At 38.1% G+C, this 22,894-nt stretch overlaps 1 protein-coding gene across 42 annotated transcripts in view; it reads left to right on the forward strand.

The window, feature by feature from the left end:
- Positions 1–22,894, forward strand: part of FBXL7 (F-box and leucine rich repeat protein 7) — a 312,912-nt gene that overhangs the window by 61,408 nt on the left and 228,610 nt on the right. For 22 of the 42 annotated variants that reach the window (XR_006171501.1, XR_006171499.1, XR_006171500.1 and 19 more), the window contains exon 1: positions 15,798–15,883. The exons of 1 other annotated variant lie outside the window; for it this stretch is intronic. Coding sequence is in view for 15 of the 41 variants with exons in the window: in XM_042834860.1 (XP_042690794.1) it covers positions 15,799–15,883 (85 nt within the window). In the remaining 26 variants the exon portion in view is untranslated. Of the gene's footprint in view, positions 1–217; positions 352–13,929; positions 14,097–15,078; positions 15,143–15,765; positions 15,884–18,387; positions 18,584–21,923; positions 22,037–22,894 lie in introns of those variants that run through there. 19 more of the 42 variants (XM_042834876.1, XM_042834870.1, XM_042834884.1 and 16 more) reach the window with 8 other exon arrangements.

Here is a 22,894-nt window from a genome sequence, read left to right on the forward strand (position 1 = left end):
TGCTTTAATGACCTTACACTTATGATGACACAATTTGCAGGTTCTGAAACATGAAATGGGATCAAGTCTACAACTATCATGATATGAACTTGGAACATCCAGTTTGGAGTTTTGGCACAGTATAGATGAGGTCTTAAATCCAGATTTTATTGTTATATGTTTTCTAAGTTTTCTATATTGTTTTTGTCTTGTGAAAAAGTTTTCTTCTTTCTTTAAGGAACAAGAAATCGCTTTGTGATGCAGAGAAAAGTCATGTTCTCAGACACTGTTCCAAAGAAACTTCATATTTACTTATACAGAAGCATATGTATTTGTTGTGATGCAGGATTTACTGATGTTGTGGTGATGGAGGTAAGTGGGCACACATACTACAATGCCACTGGCAAAGGTAACAAGTGAAATCGTAAATTACAAGTAGAGTTCCTCAGGGGTGTACCTTAAGACATGTTCTGTTCAATAAGAGAGAGCCCAACAAAGTCCTCTTGCCAATGCAATGAATGAGGTGAAATGGGATAGGAAATCTCTCAGTTGCTTCCTCTCTTTTTATTACTACAGAATTAGTGTAGGTGAACCTGGTCTGTGAGTTGGTGTTGGTAAGTACATCTGGCTCTTAATGAATAAAATTCGTAATGCCAAACAGCCATCTTGCTCTGCATTTGTTTTCTTCTTCCCTCTCTAGAAAATAGAGATTTCCAAGCAAAGGGGATCTTTGCAGAATGTGTTGTAGTGTCTACACCTTCCTTTCTGGAATATTGAAACAAAAGTGTCTAGCAGGTGCAGACATCAAATCAAAAAGTAAAAATGCAAAGAAAATATCTAATACTAATAAATACATATTTCAGTTTGCTTAACACTTGCTCAAATCTCTGACAACTGGAATGAGAATGCCTTATACAAGATGTAATTTTCATGTCTCTCAAGGCTGAGGTTTGTTGTAGAAATTGGACCTACTATTTAGTTCTACTCAACCTCACTTGCTTTTAAAGGACCTCAGCTTAGTAATATAGGTAGAAAAAATAAAGCAGTTTAATACATTCTTCTGGGAAAAATCTAGGAGAGTATTCTGACATGGGATGCTGAAGAATTTCCAATGAAATTAAAAAAAACCCGAAGTCCTGCCAAAAAACATTGAGTTTAATACACCTCTGAATAATATGTTTATTTACTTGCACTTTTACCTAGATGGAAAATCAGTATACTTTATAAACAGTAAATATTTGACAAAAGCATGAACTTCTGCTGTGCAATTTAGCTATAAGCTTTTCTGCTTTCACAGATTGCTTTGTATGTTGTTCTCACTTTTGCAGAATTTTCTATTCAAAAAATTACCTCCAACACCACCAACAAAAAAAGCTACATTATTATTTTACATTAAGTTGCTCTCTTGGGATACCATGGGTAAGATTTTGAAGATGTTTGTTGACATGCTGTTATATACTTCCAATCATTTTATGCTTATTTAACTTCAGAGCTGTACTCAGATTTTTTTTTAACCTGCTAAGTACCTTGTAATAGTAAAAGATATTCTGAATCTCTTTCCTAAATGAAAGGAATTAGCCTGAATTATGTTAGTGAATGAAGGCTTGGAAGTCTAGTTCATTAATAGGAGCTTAGTGTGCTAATTAAGTGTGTATATATATATATATATACATATATTAAATATCCAAAACAGTGATTTTTCTCCTTTCTCATATATCATTCCTAATGTAGTGAGAACTGCAGTTGGATACTGATATCTGAGAGTTGTAAGGATGGTTTTATTTGCAACTTTGCACACACTGGAACTGAAGTGGTTGTTTTAATACTTGTGTTACTATGGTGAAAAAGCTACCGGTCAAGGAAAAAAAATGACAAGGAAGTTTAGGAAAGACTTTAGGAAAGTCTTAAGAAAATAGCAAACAAAAAAACTCAGGTTTTTTTTGTCCTATGGCTTTCCCAGAAATATTTTTAACAGCGGAAGAACTGCTTTTCTGAAACATTTTAATATAAGAGCAAAGCCATTATTTTGTTTGTCTATAAGTCACAGACCTCTTTAAGTATTTCTTAGGAGGCACAAATATTCTTCCAAATATATTGTAAGAAAGTTCTTTCACAAAAGATGTGAGGAAAAAACTGCTAAAAAGTTTTAATACCCTGCAGTGAAGAGGTAACAGCATTGTAAAAATGACGACTGTTTCCTTAGGGTAATGATAAAGTGATTTTAAAAATTGAAGGCTGAAATTGTTGCCATATAACTGCCATCCACAATTTATCTTAAACAGAACGTTGTGAGCTATAAACAAGTCTTCACCATTGATTGTATTCATACTTGGCAACTCCGTAATTTGCATTATATATCACATATTTATATAACTTCCATTATATCACAACTGGAGCTTACCTTCTATTTTACAGGACATAAATATTGGTAATGAAATGCATAGCTGTTTTCATATGTACGATGGTAATTGCAAGCATATGTATCACTAAATGTGAGCATAGTTTATAGTGCAGACCGCCCCATAATGTGATCCTATCTTTCAACCTGTTCTCATGAATGCTTGTTTAGAGGCAGACTTGTTACAAAACTGTTTACTCAGACACTGAGGGACTTAGGAATCCAAATAGTTAAATTTTCTTTGTCTTTGTAATTATGATAATCTGATAAGACCAAGAGATCCTTCCTGGGAGTGGTGAAGAGTCATGGCAGGGACAATTATTTTTGTCATACAGATTGGGAAATGAATTAATGCTGCAGCTTAAGAATCATAGAATTATAGAATCACAAGATTGGAAAGGACTTACAAGATCATCTAGTCCAACCGTAAAGCTTCTCCCCTGAGAAGGATGGCCCGGGTGCACAAATGTGCCAGGAAGGGCCAGACAGAGGAAATTCAGGCTGTTGCTTACAAGGACACAGACTTAAATAATGAGTCACAATAAACGTGAATAACAGAAACAACTAAGGTGGACTCAGGCGTAATAGCTTTCCTGGTTTTGCATCTCATTTAACTAGCTAGAGAAACTTCATGAAAATAGATTTAAGATGCTTTTCATCTGTCTCCTCCTACATTCAGTAAAATCAAAATTTCTGATATTTGGGGATACTTAAGGTATATCCATTGGAGGGCTGCCTCACTATCTCCTTGAAATAAAATAATAGTTTATTGTCACTGAATTGACTATTTTGAAATTGAGCAGTGGAGAGCTGCCCAGTTTTGTACTGTCTCTAGACTACCACATGATGGCAATATGATTTCTGTGCTTAATGAGACAGGAGCTGACTTCAGCTGTCAGCCTTGTGCAAAGGGAAAAGCTGATGGAGATGCCCTTTGTCCTTGGCAAAGACAGGATGTGTTAGGCTCAGATCTATTATTACATCAATTAAATTTTAAATAGCTAGAAATGATGTTTTACTGATTTTGATCAAGTACATCGTGTCAGGTACTACTATGATGATTTCAGGTTCACTTAATACCCCTTCTACAGAAATAACTGTACCTTCTAAGAGCATAATATGAAGCATGTGCCTAATAAATGAAAAACCAAACCACTCTATTTATCCAGTTCAGTATATATTTCACAAATGTGACTAGACTTCAGTTTTGAATTAAATACCCCTTTTTTCTTTCCTCAGTCTAAGTGTTTGTATGTAATCTGCCTTGGCTTTCAGTGCTGGGGTAAAACTCCTAAAAATTTTGATGACTGTAGGGCACAATAGTCATAACCTGTAAACTGTTCATAATTTTTTTTAATGGTGCAGTTTTTGACTGCATGATGCAAAATTAAGTGTGATGTTACCTTGCCAAAGTCTAATGCAGAAGTTCCAAGGGCGCATAAAGGAAATAAAATATTACTGGCTATGCAGTTATCTTTGGACACTCTCCAGGCTGAAGACATTTTTTCATTGTAAACTACCACAGGTCTCAGTGTGAGACCATTTCTTTGGACCCACCACAGGGTCCCTATGAGTGCCAGACCCAGAAAAGGAGGAGAATTATTGTCAAATACTCTAGAAAACCCAGCAAGTGTGGTCTCATCACTATATAAATCCCTGCTTAGGCCAGTTTCGCTGCATGGTTTCTTTGTCAGGGCTTCTTTTTAAAACTCTGGTGTCAAAATTTTAAGTCAGAACAAAAATGTGTGAAAGATTGCCTTCGGCAAACACCTTTTCAACTCTTACTACAAGTGTGTAGTACATTCTTGCTCAAACTGATGAACGCTTTGTAATTAACTCAATTATTTTCTCTTTTAAGGAATAATTGGTTCATCTCAGATTGTTCAGTGTCACGTATCTGCATGCATGTTGTTTGTCAGCAGATACTGGAATCAGAGGGTTATACATGGCTAATGTCAGTGAGGTAGAATGAAGACCAAACTATCAGTGAACATTTTTGTTTTGTGTATGTTACAAGGATAAGGAGAACTTCTGAATGTCTGCTGTCTCTGCAACATAAATGCAGCATTCCTACCCAGGAGATAACTCTTAGAGGACAGTGAATGTCTTGCAGTGACAAGCCAGTCATTACTGTCATAGCCCTGAGCACACATTGCCTGTGGGTCTAGGAAATCTATTTTTAAGGTCAGGCCCAGGCATTCATTTTCAGCTCTATTCTGTAAGTTCACAGCATAGCCTGTCCTTAAGCCCATATCTGGACCTACATTGCAGCCTTGTCTCAGACCCTATCTCTTCCTAATTGGAAGTGGCAATTGGTGACTGTCTTGGCCATAGTGACTATGAAGTACTTGGGCTTAAAATCTTTGGTAATGGGAGGAAAGCTGCTACCAAAACTGAAGCACTAAATATGGGGAGAGAAGACTGCATGATTCTCAGAAAACTACTAAGTAAGATTCCTATAGAAACTGCTTCTGAAGATGCTGGGGCCATTAGTACTGATCACTTTTTAAGCAGATCTCTTAAGAACACAGCAATAGGCAATTCCAAAATGTTGGAAGTCACACAAGCAGGCAGAAGGTAGGCATGGAATCTTATTGTAGAGCTCTGGCAGTAAAAGAAAGTATATGGCCACTGGAAGGGAGGTTGAGTAACACAGGAGGAGTACAGAGATGCTGTTTGCCAATGCAGGGAGAAGATTCATGTAGCTTCATTAGAGTTGAAGCTGGCAATTACTGTGAGGGACAACAAAAAGAACTTTTAAATTAAAATATATTAACAGCAACAGGAGGACCAGAAATAACATTTGTCCATTAGTTGATGAGAGCAATCTCTTCACTGATAGGAACATAGACAAAGCAAAACATTTAATGACTTCTTCACTGCAATCTTTAACACAGGCTGTGATACCACAAGTGACCCAAGCTAGAGGCCTATGTTCACATTAATAATAAACTCACAGCAAACCCCAAACTGGTGCAGGATTTTCTACTCCAGCTGGCAAACATTGTCCTAGTTTTCAGGAAGGGTGAGAAAGAAGATCCTGCTTATAACAGGGCTGTCAGTCTCACTTCAGTGCCTGATAAAATTAGAAAGAAGACTATTCTGAGAATTTCAAGTAGAACTCCTGAAAGTCATTGCAGACACTGATCACAGCCAACACAGATTCACAAGGGGAAAGTCCTGTTTGATTAAATCTACACTCTTATGAGAAGGTTCCTCATCTAGTTGACTAAGATAAAGGAGTTGAGGAAATCGTTTTGGATTTCAGCAAAGCTTTCAATTCTGTTTCTCACAGTATTCTCCCAGACAAAATGTCCAGCACAGATAGACAAAAACATAACATGATGGGGGAACAATTGCTGGTGGGTCAGGCTCCAAGGGTTGTGGTAAATGAGGTTACATCAGACTGGTGGCTAGTCTTTAATGGAGTTCTACAGTGCTCCGTTTTAGGGACAGTTCTCTTTAATGTTCAAAATATTTAATGTTTGATGACTTGAATGCCGGACTCGAATCCATACTAAGTAAGTGGAAATGTTCATGATGCCATGGCTTGCTGGACTTCAGGAAGCATTTGGACAATGCTTTAAGAAATATGGTTTGATTTTTGAGTGGTCTTGTGTGTAACCAGGAGTTAAATTCAAAGATACTTGAGTCCCTTCCAACTGTGATTCTACTTCTGTGATTCTACTTCTGATTGGCTACCTGCTAATCTTTAAACCTGGTCATCAACTCAGTGCACCTGGGATTTTAAGCAGACCTTGTTATCAGCCCCAGCTCTCCCAGGTCGCGTGCTGAAGGACTGTGCCCTAACAGACAGAAAGATGAAAGCACCCTCCTGTCTCTGCTGTGGTCACATCCTGCTCGTCCTCCCTCGTGGAGCAGCCCCAGTCTTAACTGCTTTCTGACAACTTTCTTGTCTTCTTTTGTATCACTGCTATTATGAGTTACTCAACTAGAAGAGCTTATTTTCACTGAGATGTAAATAACGGTGTCTGAAGTTTTGTACAAGGAGAAGGGGGGCAAATATTCTGTGTTTATGCTGTCTTGCTAATAATAACAGTGTCTTGTTTTGGTCTTTAGGTTAGGGTTATGTCTTTGTTTTGTTCTGTTTTTCTTAGCAATCACAGAAAAAAAAAGTTTGATGTCCTATAGAGCGTGGAATTTCTTAACTGGCAAATAAAAATGATGGTGTTCCCCGTTGTGAATCTGTCTTACCTGAATGTTTGCAAAATTAAGTTTTGATAAGATAGGACCCTTCTTAGGCCTGGCAGTACTGTATGATTCATAAAAGCTTCTTCCACAGAGATGTGTGAATGTAGAAAGCAAAAGAAATGTCTACAGGTCTATTCAGTTTTTTGCATGTATGCATGATGGTCTTTGAATGGTCATCACTTTGAAGTGACCTGCAGCTTAGTTGATTAGCATCTCCAGTTCCACATGTCCACCTCATTGGAACAGTTTCCGTTCCTGATGTCCTTTGTTAGGTCTAAAGCCTGCTACTGTCCTGATGCAAGTATCTAAGTTGCTTTGTTACCTTTCTAGTATTTTTAGATGATGAAGAAATGAGTAATTAGCATCACATCAGGGCGATGACATGGTATAATCCGTAGAGGACATGTTGGAGACTGTCAAATGCATGGCTTTTGTTTTACTTTGCTTTTGGTATGAAAAGAAATCCTTATGTGCTCCTTCCCTTAGTGGTCATACTGAAAATAAGCAGCTCGGAGCGACTTTAGGTAGCTCTGTCTCTTATCTTAATGTATTGCATGTGTGATCCAGTCCCGTGCAACCACTTTCAGCCACCAGACCAGAAGAGAAGGCATGAGCTTAAGTGAAGTCATGGAACGGGGCTGAAACGATCTGTAAACAGTAGGCAGACAACAGTAGTAAAAGTTGTGTTTGCAGATAGGTTTGAGTGATGCCACTTACAAAGCCTGCTGTCCCATTGCTTTTCAGCTATGCTTCAGTGCACTGTGGGAATAACTTTATAGGAATGGGAGGAAGGCAATAATGGGCACTATGCTGAGATTCTTAACAGGTATCTGAACAAAGAATTTTTCTTGCCTCAAAATTAAGGTCCATATGTTGTAGTAAAGGGAATCTGGTTTCTCCCAAGACAGAAACCGTAGAAAAGCTGAGGAAAGCATAGAAGTGCACAGTTATTGGCTCCATGCAAAAGCAGTATTCTGACTGATCTAAATTGAAGAAACCACCAGTGGTAAAAGCAGTAGGACAGCCAACTCAGCAGAACCAGCAGGAGCACTTAACTGTGACTTTAGACTTTGCATTTGGGAAGAGAACAGAGGGATATTCTAATGGGAAAGTTCCTCCTTTTCTCTTGAAACTGAAAATATAGCACACTCACTTGGCTGGTGCAGACAGCTTGCTAGTGCAAGCTAGTACTGAGTATTTTGCCCTAGTGTTTGGTTTTTTTTTTGTGTTGTTTTAAAAACCAAATGAGAATAGATGAGACAGTGCTTTAGAATGATGAGACAGTGCTGTCAGCATAACTTCCCTCTTAGGTATCTTTCTGTTGCTTTGGCACTGAAGTGATGTGGTTTTCTGAGCTACATCAAGCTTCGTGTAATCCTCTCCAAGTTCATGGAAGTTTCTTAGAGGTGGTTTGTCTATGAATTCCCACCTTCTCCTTCCTTTCTCCTTGTTACCACATTCTGTAGCAGTCTAGAAACCCAAGCTCACTCAGTTGCATCATACAAATTTTCATTTGAAGCTCTTGGATTTAGAAAACAGCCTTTCAACCTTTTGAATCGTCCTGAGCAGAGAAAATTATGAGCCTATAGTCAGCTGTGTTCAGAGGAGTGGAGGGACTGACAATGAATTTTAAAAGGAGCTTACTAGAACAGCAGTATTTAATGAGAATTAAAAATATCAATAGAATGGAAGCTGGTAGGAACATGAAGGTAAATCCTGGTAAAATGATAAAATGTATTCATTTTAAAGCCTTGCATTTTTCACATTTATTGGCTTGATGTAGTATTATGTTTCCTAAAGGAATCAAATGACAGAAAATCAATTGCATTCAAATCCACTCAGAGGTTTATTTCTGACTTGGCTCGGTGTAAATGCAGCTTAAGGACTGTTTTCTGACTGGTGGCAGCATGGAAGCTACAGAATTTCTATAACAGTCCTAATAATCATACACATCTTAGTGCTAAATCACTGCACTGCAGTGATTAATCTGCAGTCACTGCCAGCCCTTCCTGGAGAGATAGGTAATCATCACTTCCAGTAGTTAGTAGATTGGTTTGTGATAAGGGGGAAAGAAGAGAGGTTTGTGTTGTTTGTTTTTGATGGATTAGATCCTAATAATTACCAGCTGGTGAGTGCTGAGTATCTGACACAAGCCCACAGAGAGCAGGAGGTTGTGTGGTGTTCTGGCTGGCTCCTGCACAGTGACTGATGGGATGCATTGACCTGCTCTGCTGACAGCAAGCAAAACACACATCACAATGCAGTGGAAGTCTTGGAAGTCTTCAGTGTCATGTGCTCCTGAAAAGATTTAAAAGGTGACATCCTCGCTAAGAAACAAATACATCATGGAAAGGTATTTCATAATTGATGTTTCATAATATGAAAATACATGTAAGGATGCAGCAGCTGAAAACAGAAACAGACTGAAAGGGTTTTATTTAGTAGTAAGAAATGGTCTGTTGGAATAGATTGTGAAAGGTTTGTAGTGGCTTCTGTGCTGACAGAACTGTCCATTCAAGTGTGGATGCCTGTCTGAAAGATGGGTCTTTTCTGATTTTCTAGAGAAAGTCTATGTCCCATACTTTGTTTAATGGACCAGCCCTTTCTGGTTGTAATGTATGAATGCTAGTGCCTCAGGAAAAGTGTCTGCTCAGTACATCAGCTTCAGTTCTGCTTTTGATTCTGTTAATATTGCTTATGGCTCCTAAGCTCAGTGCTGATGGAGAAAGTTGGCCTGCTGCTTCCAAAATTTATGACACCGATTGAGTTTTGAAGTGATGTTTGACATTCCAAAAGTAAAATTTGGAAAGGTGTATTTTTTTTTCTATAACAGATTCTATATTTGTTGGCTTCAAACATAACTGGAGGCAAATTATAGAAACCCATGCTTCCTTGTCATGTTTTTGTTGAGGAAAAAGACCTCAGTCTTCAGGGTTGGGTCAGGATATCATCTTTTTTAAAAAGAATCTCTAGTAAAATTGCTGGTAAAAATGGTATAAAAAGAAAAGAAACTTGAATGGTAAAAGAAATGTTCTAATGATGCCAGTGATTAAAAACAAGCTGTCTCTGGAAAATAATCTGTGAGGAGTTAACAGTTGGTTCTCACAGCTGACGAGATGGTTTCTTTGTCTCCATCTGAGATCTCACCTTCTTTTCCATTTTCCATCCCAGTCTTCCAACTCACACATGCCTCTTCTTAATTTTACTGGCATTTATCCAATAGCTAGTTTATCCTGTACTGCACATAAGCATTTCTTACAGAAGGTAACTGAAGGTAGGGGTAATGTCATGTGCATTCCAAAGATTGTATATTCAGCCTTGCTCCATTCCAACAGGCATCCCTGTCATAATAACAAAGGGTGGAATGATTGAGATGTTTTATTAAACAAAAGAAAAAAGGATGTTTATTATGTACAAATGACAGTGGTTATCTTAAGTACTCTCCAATATTTCTCAAAAACTATGCAGTGGAAAAGTAGAAACAGTCCTCTTGAAACCACTGGGTTTTGATACTTTTGGCTGAAAATCTAGAAGTTGTTTAACACTGAAAAATATTAGAACTTGAAAGGAGAGGTGGCGGAAACCAATACTAACCTGCCAGTTAGAATAGCTGAATTTGCAATACTAGTGATTTCTTTTCAATGATCAGTCTTAAACTGAATGCAGTTCCTGCACTATCTGTGGATAAGTGCTTTTCTTTCTTCTGAAACATAATTTTAGGCTGGACAGAGTTGAAGTTGGCATCATTCCCTTTGCTCCCCATGATATCAAAGTGCACATACATTTTAACATTTTAGCAGCTTCTGCCAATAAAAACAAAAGTTATAATTAATAGTCTCAGCAGTTCTGTTGCCAAGAGTTCCTGGCCACAATTCTTAGTTTGTTTTATTCTGCAGATGCATACCTCCAAACCTTGTTAACAATTTTTTTTTCCTGCCAATTATTAAAGACTACTGGTGTCCAAGGATCTAGCCCTTCTTTAAAATAATAATAATATTTTCTTGAGAAAATATTTTTAGAGATAAACTCCTTGAAGGAACTGATTCTTGTTAAGGTTAAGAACCATCTCTTGTATCATGCAATTAATTGTTCCAAAATAATTTTGACTGTGGAATTATATTGCAGGAAGGGTGTGTCAGACTGCTCATGGGTTAGCAGATCAAGGTCTTACCCCTTTGAGGTAACCTCTCAGGTACCTCTCAGGAGCATCATGTAATTAATTGCCCTAATAATTTCATCCCTTAAAGACTGGTAAAAGGACTTCCTCAGCGACATGATTTTTGAAGTTATTAAAATATTTACTTTATTTCTACATATATGATCTGATTTCTAGCAGTGAAGGCCACTGAGGAAGAAGAGCTCTAGCTCTAGTCTTTTGGGAAGAGGTAATTTTTCTTTTGTTGGGGAGGGGGAAAAAAGAAAAAAAAGGTCTAGTCCTCTAAAGGGATTTATTCATTCTGTATTTGTGGAGTTTGGAGTTAGACCACACAGGTGGTTGTTGTTGTTGTTCTTTTTAAATATTATTAACAACTGAAACTGACTGATGAGCTTTCTTTTGCTCAATTTGATGATAGACAAGTGCTCTCCTGCCATGTAAAAATGTAATTTTTTTCCCCCTGCTTTGCATTAGTGGTAGTTCTGCTACAATAGCATAAACTATATATTGGTTTCACAAGACTTTACTGTCATGTTCAGCTCTTTGCTTTTCATCCATTGTGTTCTGCTTGTATCTTTTTTTTGTGACTGTGTTTCCCGAGGAAGGCTGAGTGTAGGTGGTCCAAATACTATATCTGATCAGATGCTGTTTTCTTAGAGCATCTGATTAATGAGCACATGACTGGGATTAATACCATAATAAGTGTCTTGGGTAGGCATAAATCGATTCAGACTATTATCTTTGTCTGTTGTAAAGATTTGTGCTTGATGACTGAGCTGAATGAAACTTACAATAGAAATCTCAGACTTAAAAAAAAGAATGGTCTATAATTTTTGTCTCCTCCAGTAGTCATTCCTCCACTTTTTAAAACTACAGTAATTTGAAGGGAACTAATTATATGCCTTTAATAAAAGCATTCTGTGAGTGTTTGAGAAGTCCCAAAAGGCACTGCCTACGTTTCTCTGAAATGTGGCTTTCCTCTTTTTAAATAGAATTTTCTCCCTCGTTTGCTTCTTTGTTTACCTGGTAATAAGCTACTTTCATATTATTAAAGTGTTTCTTGTATGCATATTATACTTACTATGTTCCTGTATAATGTGTCAGCATTTCAAATCCTCCTGTTGGGAAGGCTGATGTGATTCAGAACTCAGTTTTCTCTGGTCTTTCAATGTATCCTACCACACTTGCAGCTCTTAAGAGGGTGGTATTCTCCATTTTTACAAACTTTGCTATATTTAGTCTTACAAATTTTGCTATATTTAGTCTTAGAGCTGTCACCTTAAGCATCTCTTTAAATCTTGTGTTTGAAGAGAAAAAGTCTTCAAAGAAACAAACTGCCTGCTGTAGAGTTTTAGATGCTCTGGACTTCTGCTATCAGGACAAATGTTCACATCTTATTTGAATTTCAGAAGTAACTTTTTAGCACACTGAGTGCTTGGCAAGATAGCTTTAAGGTCAGTGGTTTCTTTATGTCACTGACATAAATTTGAATTGGAAGAATGGAGAAAAGGTTATTTCTTGCTCAGCAACCAAATGACGTGTGCATTAATAAAATAAAAAAAGTTCCAATTTGCTGATTTGCAATACCAAGTAGGCCACCCAACCTGCTGTAACAGTTCCAGCACCAAGTAATGGCACCTGTTTTAGCAAGTAAAAAATGATCTGTGGAACAGTTGGCCATTCTTAAGGCCATAATATGGAAAAGATTACTAATCTTAGATATAATGATTTGTAAGGCTTGATGATATTGGTTGCTTACAACTTTAGCTTTCTCCGTGGTTGCTCACTCCACCCAGCTTCCAGCAGTAGCAATTTGAAGGCAAGTGGGACTGACATTCTGAAGCTCAGTCTATGCTATGATCAACATCATACCTTTGCACCTGAGCCAGTGTGACCATTTGTAACAGTCAAATTGGCAGAGTGAGACAATGCAGACAGCTCCACTGAAACCCGTTTTTCTGTCTTCTCTGTAATCAGCCTCTGAGCTTTCCAGGTGGAAAGCGAACCTCTGTAGGCTCCAGAGTATTTCCAAGTATGGGAACTGGAGTGGTGAACAGAGCTCTGTGTAGATAAAATATTCTTGAAGATAGTAATAACAAAAATGTATTAAAATAGGAATTAGCCAATATTACTGTGAACGAAGTTCTTAGTCCTGCAACATAAGTCTAAGTGGTGGGAGGGCAGAAGGAAGTGGTAACCCACTTGTTTTTACCGAAGTTTAAATTAGGCTTAAAAGTTTAACCACAGGAAAAATTTACACAGAAAATGGGGTATGTTCCTACTTTTAATTTCCTTTAATGGAGCCTATTTCTAGAGGTCTTGGACTGCTCCAGGAGGAACTTCTGTTGATGATGTCTGGGAGGATGCATCTCTGGACAAGGCTTTTATTTCCTATTTCTGAGAAGTAGCTCCATTTTGGAAAGATATGCTGGAGTTACAGCTGAAACTCTCCCTCTGGTTATTTTGTTCAAGAAACTCTTTACCATACACAAGAACAAACAAAACCCAAACAAACAAAAACTCTGTAAGCAAGATATACACATCTTAGGAGTATTTAGCAATTGTTTATCAGCTACCATGACTAGAACTTAGAATTCACATGTTAAGCTTTAACACCCTGACACCCATGATGAGATAACAGATGAGTCAGGTAAGGAAGTTATTGATCTTTGGTGTTCCTTGGAACAGGATGATTCTTAATGGTTTTGCGTTGTCTTTTCAACTCTAAACTTTGTTGAATTAGGTAGTTCCTTTGAGTCTCACTCCTAAACTACTTTAGTTCTTTGGAGTTCTGGAGGGAGTTTCTGAAGATTTTCCTTAATTGTCATTCTTAGAATTAAATTAACAAGTATGTCTTTGCAACAAGAGAACTGTATTTTAGAGGTTATATGAGTTATTCTCACTCATGGTAGCAGTTCAGAATACTCACTTGACTGCTCAAATTCAAATTTGGAAAGATGGAAGCCACGTTTTCTGTGATACTGTATTTTTCCGAAATAACTTCAATTTGCTAATTTTCAGGGCATATAACAAATTCTGTTGCTAGCTTCAGGTTCTATTTAACGTTAACTTTTTATTTAGGTAAAGAAGATAGAACCAGAATTCCTTCTTCTCAACTGCTGCTAGTGCATTCTGGCAAATACAAATGTACAGTAGAAATACTCCTTAATAACTCTGTCTACAGTCTATCCAATAGGAAATCACACTGACCCTCCCTTTGTGCAAGCTCCTTTTGTTATGCCAGTACAAGGTGATTCTGTGTTCTACCTTGGAGTGTCCAATTATTTTCTTAAGTCTGCTTCATTGGCTTGCTACAGAGCAGAGGTCTTTAACATCGCGATCTCTGAAGTGGTGAGTATAATTTGCATGTAATAGAATTACAACTATCAGTATCATGGATGGATAGAAAAGGAGATTAATACATTAAAGGCTGACCGGGGAAGTGATGGAGTTGTCATGCTTGGAGGTGTTCAAGGAACATGTAGATGTGGCACCTGTTGACATGGTTTAATGGGCATGGTGACGATGGGTTGATGGTAGGACTAGGTGATCTTAGAGATCTTTTCCAACCTTAATGGTTCTGTGATTCTTAGTCCCTGAGGTGGCTATGGGAGGTTCTTCATGGGTGCTGATTAGCAGAACTGAGCTTTCTGTAGCCTGTGGCAGGAACCAATGAACAGGAAACTACATGTTTTTCCATGTAGTTTTTAAAATAAAAATGTAAGCTTTTGACTTCTTGACAGCTTTTTATTACTATACCTTTATTTTGATCATATAACCACTAAGAAAAATGTTACTTTTATGCCTTCCCTTCTTTGAAAAAAAGTAGTGAAAAAGCCGATATATTAATTTATATCATAAAACACTGAAACCACTTGGAACTACAAGCTTCCTCTGTTCTCACAACTTCTAGCTATAATACTTTCCCATTTGTGTGGTTTACCGACAAACATGCATCCAGCAGGACTGTGCATGTGTAGAGAGGAGAGCTGGCAACCAGAATATTCTGTGTAGAGAAATACCTCTCTCTGTTCGTGTGGAAGAACTGATGGGACATGCTATCAAAAGTAAAACTGGGAAATTACAGTATCTTTAAACAGAAATATAATCTACCTGCTGAAGTGACAGCACTTGGGTACAGGTAGCAATGTAAATGTGGCAGTGTGCAGTATCACCTAGCTAGCAGATCTTGTGCCTCAGCCTTCTTGGATCAAAAATATGCCCCTAATAAGTCCACTGAACTATTTGCAAGCTGTTTTCTGAAGTCAGCGTATGGAAAAAATTGCAAGTCTTGTGTTGAAAAACCTTTTTTCTTTCTTCTGATGGGCTGAAGGAGGAGACCCTGCCAGTCTACATAAAACTGGCTTTCACAACATTCAAATAGCTGGCAGGGTGTGGTAAGTACTAATAAAAGTAAAGAAGGAAAGACTTTAATTAAAGTGAGAGTTCTACTAATTGTGTTTGAGACTACACAGGGGGAGCCCAGCACTGGATATATTTTTCAAACTGTTGGAAGAAAAAAAAATTAATTACAGTCCCAGTCACGAGTTGAGGTCATTTATTTAAAGGGAAACAGCGCTATGGTGCTTCATAATTTATATGACTGGGTATGCTTTACATAGCTGGACTTGTAATGTGATATTTACTTTTATGCTAAACATTATTTTATTCTTAAAAGAAAACCATACTCTAGAGGTAAAATTAAAGTTCTGTTATGGGAGCTGGTGGCACTACTCTCCAAAAGCAAGCAGTCTGATTACTTTTGCTGCTGTGCATCTTGGTGGCATATTGGAAATCTTTCAGCTCAGTTATATGGGTGTTGGATATTAGCTCCTTTCCCATTACTGCATTTCTGAAACAGAAAAGCAAAATGTCATTTGCTGGAGTGATACAACTTGTAGACTGCTTTGAGATGCTTTTGTGCTGTGCTGGCAAATTCCTCCTCTAACAATGACAGCAAGTAGAGATTGAATCTGACCTTGTCTGTAGGCTAATAATCTTTGCCTCTCTTTTCTTCTAGGTCTCCTTCCTTGGGAGCTCAATTACAATGTAGATGGAAGAAGCCTTTTTCAAGTCCAACCATTTTGTTTGTTTTCATGTTCTGCAACTGCACAGCTTGGACAACACTACCAGTTCAAGTAAGTCAGCGCTGTATTTTTGCAGTAAGGCTCAAAGCTGAGATATTCTTGATGATTTCTGAAGAACAGTCATTGGGGAAATCATTCACTGGCCTATCATCTGGAATAACAATATGTAGGGAGAATTTCAACTGGTCCCAAAGTGCTTGAGATTCACTGACTTGACATGATTTGGTTCAGAAGGGTTACTGATGCAGCTTAATATTCTGTAAAATTTCAATAGCATGTACTAGTTGTATGTATCTCTTCCTATGGATCCAGACAAGGTACAAAGAGACAGGCTCTGTAGTTGTAATGTCAAGGTATAAAGCTATTATTTTGGAAATGATGCTTGAAGCATACTGAAGAGAGGTCACAGTCATCTATGAACTGTTGTTTTAGTTGATGGCTAATTGTATGTTATTCTAATTGACTTTTCTAGAGGCGATATATATTGTCTGTTCATTAGAACTTGAGAATTGGAAAGGCTTCCAAATGGATTTGCTTCTCAGAGGTATCAGAAAAATGCAGGGAATTCAATGCTTCAAGAAGAACACCTACATCTTGTTACTGTTGGCTGTCATTACAGTTTACTGAAGTCCTTCCTTAGAAATGAAGTGGCTAAACAATCACTAGCTGATCATTCTGTTGGTATATGTCAGGCTATGTTATGAAGATGCATTGATTTAGGAAAAACGGCAAGCTTATAGGTACTTTACCAATCAGTGTAAAAGGTTTTTGTTTGTTTTAATTAAAAATACACAAAATAAACCATTTTGTGAGCACGGGGTGTATTTCTGCCCTGATCTGCACCAAGTGATCCAGTCCATCTCTTCAGTCTGTGAATAAGGTGTGTGCCGTGGAGCAAACTGAATCAATATACCATGACATTATAATGAATTGAAAATGTGAAGTCAGTCTGCTTGCAAACTCAAACCAGCAGGAGCTGTGTGTAGTTCATTGACAAACAATTATCTAACTTAGCCAAGGCACTTACGAGATTGCAGCATGGCATATAGGGGTTCTGCACTGGAAATAAAATTTATAAAGAAGCAAAGCTTTGAGCGGGCAAAACTGCTACCAGTGTACATGCTGGGAAAGCTCTCTGAAAGTATTGTGTATGTAATGATGTGCTCATATTCTCTTCAAGTTCGGGACAAAAAGGAAGGGGATATACTTATCTTGAATGGAGCCACTTGGCTGCATGCTTGTGGTGTGGTCTAGCATGGTACTTCTCACTGTCAGTAGAAAATCTCCCTGAGTCTGTGTCTCTTTCCTCTTTCACACATATAATCATCTGCTTCTGTTTATTGTTCTTCTGGTGTTGTATTTCCTAGGCTTAATTAACAGCAGACGTTGTGGGGCAGGCATTCAACAGAAGTAACAAACAGAGCTGTATTGAACTGTCAACTCAAAACAAGAGGAGGTGTCCAAGCCTCTAGAAGTGAGAAGCAATTTGTCCAACTATTCAGCATAACACAGATTTCTGATGTTTTTATTTGTCTTCCTAAGGACCTGTTTCTTCCATGAGTGAAACTAACATTGAAGATATAGTTGTTTGTTTTTTTTTTTCCATTTAGGTAGATCAGGCGTTGTTGTGTTGTTTTTCTCCTGCAACATAAATGTGCTGTGCTCTTTGAGAAACTGCTTAACTTTGATGGCTGAGACTTGTGTTTGAGAAAGCAGTACTCACGATAAATCATACTGACTTGCATTGGTATCATCAAATAAGATGGACATTAAGGAGACTCTGAGAATCCAGGGTGCGTCTGAATTGGAGAGACTTGAGAGAATCAATACCGAATTCACCAGTGGTTTTTTTTTTTTTTTTTTTTGTCACCAGTATTTTTGTTCTTCTCTATGTATATCTCTGTCCTCTGTATAACAGCATAAGTCTGACTTCTGAGTCAGATAAGTAGATCAATCCTTAAATGCACCGTGCTGTATATAGCAATAGCATGTGACAAAGTGCTGTATGTGGAGAAAAAAACAGACTTCAAAGATCTTAGAATGGCTTGGATTAGAAAAAACCTTAAAGATATCTAGTTTCTTAGTAAATTTTGGAACTTATTTGGTGTTGGGTTTCCATCTTTGAATTTTGGTGGAATGTGGAGGAGAAGTGTGAAAATTCTGTAAGCGTTAGAAAACAGATAAATGTATAACTACTTATTTGTTCAGGCTTTTTAGCCTTTGTTTCAAAAACTGTTGTGTTATGTTCTGGTGAGATGACGTGGGAGCTGTCAGTGGTGGTTCTCCCTGTGCTGGAGATGTCTCACCACCTCTACAGCCATTGGGAATTCCTGTCATCTTCATTAAACTCAGATATTTGTGTTCAGTGAGCTCAGAGTTGGCAGGGATTCTTTCCAGTGTCTGACTCCCATTACAGCCATGTAAAATTTAGCTCATCTCTGTTCTCTTGATTTGGCATTGCTTTCACATCTTATTGACAAGCTTTTTTTTTCTTTTTTTCTTTTTCTTATTTATTTATTTATTTATTTTAATAATTGACTCTTCATTGCTGACAGTCATGTGGGGCTTAAACGTTGGGAATACTCCAGGTAATACAGATGCTGTGGCATCCAGAACAGAAATGGGCATGGAGCTGACAGACCTCTCTGTATTTCTTCTGAACTCTGCTGAACAAGCTGAAGGTTGCTGCTTCTTCATCCTTGGTGTAATGAAATCACCAGGTCACAGCCTGAACGAGTGGTTGAGCATCAGGTGAGAAGACATGGCTAACCCAGGGAACTCAGGTGCAAGCAGTGTACCTAAGTGACTAGAAAGGATAGAGTCAGGATCCACCCCTCCTCACCCTCATTTAAGGGTTGGCAGCTGACGGAATAGCATCAGTCTGGGATAGCTATTTCTCTCCTCTTGAGCTGCTACTGCTTGTTGGAAAGGGTGAGACAATTTTCCTTCTTTATTACCTGCTGTTACTCCATAGTGCCAGTATCCCATTTGAAGGCACAGTCACTGTCTTCTTTTTGTCGTCGTACTCATGGTATGTTAGATTGGTTCACAGTGTGAATGCAGAGTTAGCTAGAAGGGCTGGTGTTGCAGCTGATATTGAGCCACACTCAATCTGATGAGTGCTTCCAGAGCTCTGAGATGGGATGAGTTCACTTGCCTGGTTTCTGCTTTGGCTAAGGTTTCAGTCTGCTGGGATCATCCTGATGCACTCCTTTTTTCTCTCATGGCAGGGAAGTGCTAGAGGGAGGCTAAAGTTCTCATATAAGAAATCCTCCTCAGGTCCAGTGGGATCTTTGCTACTGAAACCAATTGTGTTGCTTCTGCTGCTGAAATTAGTTATGAGCTGCCTTTGGAGATGGGTAGTTGCTCACAACTGTTCTTGCTATTGAGCTGATGAGCCTGTTGGCACTCAGCTTGGTTTGCAGATCACCAGCATGAGCTGACAGTTTACAAAGTAAGGGATGGGCATGGCACATCTGGCTGTTGGGCTTCTTTTTCCTCTTTGGTCCTTCAGGAAACAAATGCTGCCTGGATAACTTGTGGTTTGCAATTTTCTGAGTATTTAAATCATATAACTAGAACATTCTTACACTGCTTTTAAAGTCTCATGATTGCTAATATAAATGGAAGTGGTGTGGGAGCCATACAATACAACACTGTTTGAATACATCTTAATGTTGTTTCAGTTGGGAGTGGAATAATGATGGACATGGGGAAAGCACTGAGCTGTTGAAAGTATCAGAGGTGAAGGAGTAAAACCAAAAGAAGTCCAAAGGCACAAGCTATCCTCCTTGATGTTTAAAAGCCTGAATATATTCCTCTTGTAAATGTACAACAGATACAAAATGTGTGATTCAATGTAATAATTTCCTTGAAGTCTGCTGAAAACTAGTTTTGGTAACCAAACAATGGAATTGATAGGTGGCTATGAGAAATGGAATGTTTCCATTGTATGTACTTTGAGGTTGTAGATTCAGCTTATCTTATGTGTAAAAACAAGCCTTCTCTCCAGAATATAGTCACTGAGGCTGCATTTACTCATTGACCACTGGATGCCAGTGTTGCTCTGCAAAAACTGGTAGAGGGAAGCTTGGTTTTGTGACTACTGTTGCAATGGCTGCTCTAATATCAGAAGAATTTTATCACTTGTTTTCTAAACCAGAACAGGCAGTAAGAAAAACATTACATAAGCTGTACACTCCATATTACTTTCTTGAGGAACTGGAGTTGTTGATTTGTATTCTATTTATGTTAACATACAAAATAAGCTGCTATGGCAGACACTGATATCTAATGTAATGAAAATAACATCATCTTTGTGTTTAGTCTCTTTTAAACTGTCTTTAATCTATTTTGCTGCTGATCTTTACTACCTTGGAGTAGCTTGGAGGAGGAAACATTCTTTGCTGACTCAATTTATAATCCTGGCAAGGATTGAACAAGAGTGTGGCAATTTAAAGCATCACGTAAAAACGGACAGAAGTCCTGGATATATAGGATTTATGAATTTGAAGACAGTCTTCTTTTCTTCTGTCTAGGAAATACCATACTTGAATACACAATGGGGAAATAAGTTTATTCACTGCCTTAATTGTGTTAAGGTATTTGCATTTCCAATTTTCTAATGTTTATCAGTTTTAAATGAAGTTTAACTTAGTTTGATGTCAACTGGTCTCTTTTGCCACAAAGATTACTGCATAGAATACTTAAAGGAGTGTACCACTGTGTACCTCATGCTGTATGTTCATTCAACAATAAGATACTGAATCTGGCAAACCTAACTGTCGCATTGAAACACTTGAGTGGGGAAGTATGCTTTCTCTGTTCCATGTCAGTCCTGTATGCCATCCTGTTTGCTATAGCTAGCATGAAAAATCATTATTTCTCAAAGAAGCAGCCTATGGGCAAGTAATCAGTGGATGAAATGGAAATGATAGTGACTTCATTATTCCTCCTTAGCCTTGTCACACTTTTATTTTGTTCCTAGAAAAAGTATAAGGCTTTCCCTTTAAGCATTCCTCAGAAATAGCTTTAGACTAGAAGTAGCTGGTTTAGGGCTGTGGGACAATCTCTTCAGTTGTATTAGCTGATATGGAAAATTCTTTCGTTCATTTCTCCAAAAGATCCTTCTGTTGTAGGGGAAGTGAGAGGTTGTTTAACAGCAGGGCCCATTTGTTGTATTTTAGAGGAAAAGTTATTTAAAAAATAAAAAATTGTGAGGCACTAGCCTAACTTTCATTAGCTTTATTGTGTTTCAGACCACAGAGTGCTGGCAGGGACTCAGAGGCTCAGCTAACTGGATGGCTCGTATTCAGTGACCAAAAACACTGTCCTGTTCATTAGCTGGGTACTTGGATTCCTGTTGCTGTTAGTCTTTAATTGTAATGAGCACAACACACAACTCACAGTAGAGTGCTGTAGGGCCCTGAGTATTCTCTCTGCAGGAGGTGTAAGTGCTAAGGTTCAGGGCCAGCTTAGAGATGGTGTGGCTGAAGGCAGACTCCTTACTCTCTGACTTTCAGAGAGAGTGCTGACAGATAGCACTGTGGGTAGGAGGCACAGGGGCTTATGCCTTTATGTTTTTTCTTTGTTTGTTGGTTTTTGTTTTTTTTTTTTTTTGTCTTGGGGGAATTGCTGTTAAGCTGAGGCTCTAGAGCTTTTCCTTACCTGAGCTCTGTGTAGCTCTGGCAGTGTCACGCTTGGAGATCATAGAATATCCTGAGTTGGAAGGTTTCCACAAGGATCACTGAGTCCAAATCCAAGACCAATGAAGCGCATAGCATACACTGGAGAATACAAATGTTCTTGTTTATTTTTTTATTTATTCAACCTATGTTTAAAATGACTGTAATAAACAAACATGACTTTGAGTGAGTCTTTTAGATCCTGTTGTATTGTTTATCCTTGAGACAAGGAAATCAGAAAAAATATAATTGGGCAGCAAGATCATGGTGTTTGCACCAGAGGGATACACAGACTTGGTACTGGATTTGTCTCAGTGAAAAAACATGAGGAGAGTGAGGCAAACAGCTTCTGCTCCACTGAGGAAGCAAGGGAAGCAAAATACTGCTATTTTTCTTTTTTCTTTCAGCTCTCATGGGGACTGTACAGGAACTGTTAATGAATGGGTGCCCAATGCCTGCAGGTGCAGCGTCCTGGATCAGGTGCTAGAGGCTAAATGTGATAAAAGCTGCAGTGAAGGAGGTAGGAGAGATGACATACAGAAGGGGTGAAAAGAAAGGGAGGTGAGGGGATTAACATCTCTGAATAGGAACAGCCCAACATAACTTGAATGCTGATTGACAACATATGAAAACAGCACCAATTCTAGCTTTACAATTGCTAGAAATAGTCCCATATGCTCAGAGAAGGTCTATCAGTGAAGAAAAGGATATATTATGAGGAAAACAGTTTCTCTTTTGATTTTTCCTTTCCCACATTGCTGTAAAACAACTATATGTTACTGTTGTTTTACTGACTCTCTGTAGTAATTAAAATTCAACCAGCATAGCTTTCAATCCTGTTCACTCTGTCCTAGCACAGATGATCCAGGTTTCGTTTCACCTGTCCTGCAAAATAAAAACTTTGTGTAGAGGTGGTTCAGATTTTCACTGTAGTCAGATGAAATGGTTGGTTTTCCTTTAAGAAGACAAATAGCTCCTCCTTATTTTGATTTAAAGTTCTGTCTCTTTCAGAAATCACAGCTGAGATTGCTTTATTTACACTTAATTTCTAAATATTTTGTTCTTTTAAAAGAAATAAAGTGAACTATGTAACAGAAACCAGCTGAATGGGGTACATTGATAGATTTTTTTTTTTTTTTTTTTTTTTCTGGTTAATTATCGGGTAATGTGAATCTTTTAAAGGTATAGTAGGGAACTTAGTTGTTTTTACTGAATGGAATATCCTCCTTCCATCCTCAGAGGTACTGTTTCAGTCCATGATGTGCTGATTCCTTCAGAGTAACAAGTGACAAGAGATGTACTGTGGGAGCAGTCCTGCTGAGGGGAAAAAAACTTTGTCAGCCTTAAACTGTGTTCTTCCTTTGTGGAATTCATGGCC

The sequence above is a fragment of the Centrocercus urophasianus genome, unplaced genomic scaffold (genome assembly GCF_019232065.1).
Source record: "Centrocercus urophasianus isolate 14NV4802_14NV808 unplaced genomic scaffold, USGS_Curo_1.0 seq_11, whole genome shotgun sequence".
In the NCBI taxonomy this organism is placed as follows: Eukaryota; Metazoa; Chordata; class Aves; order Galliformes; family Phasianidae; genus Centrocercus; species Centrocercus urophasianus.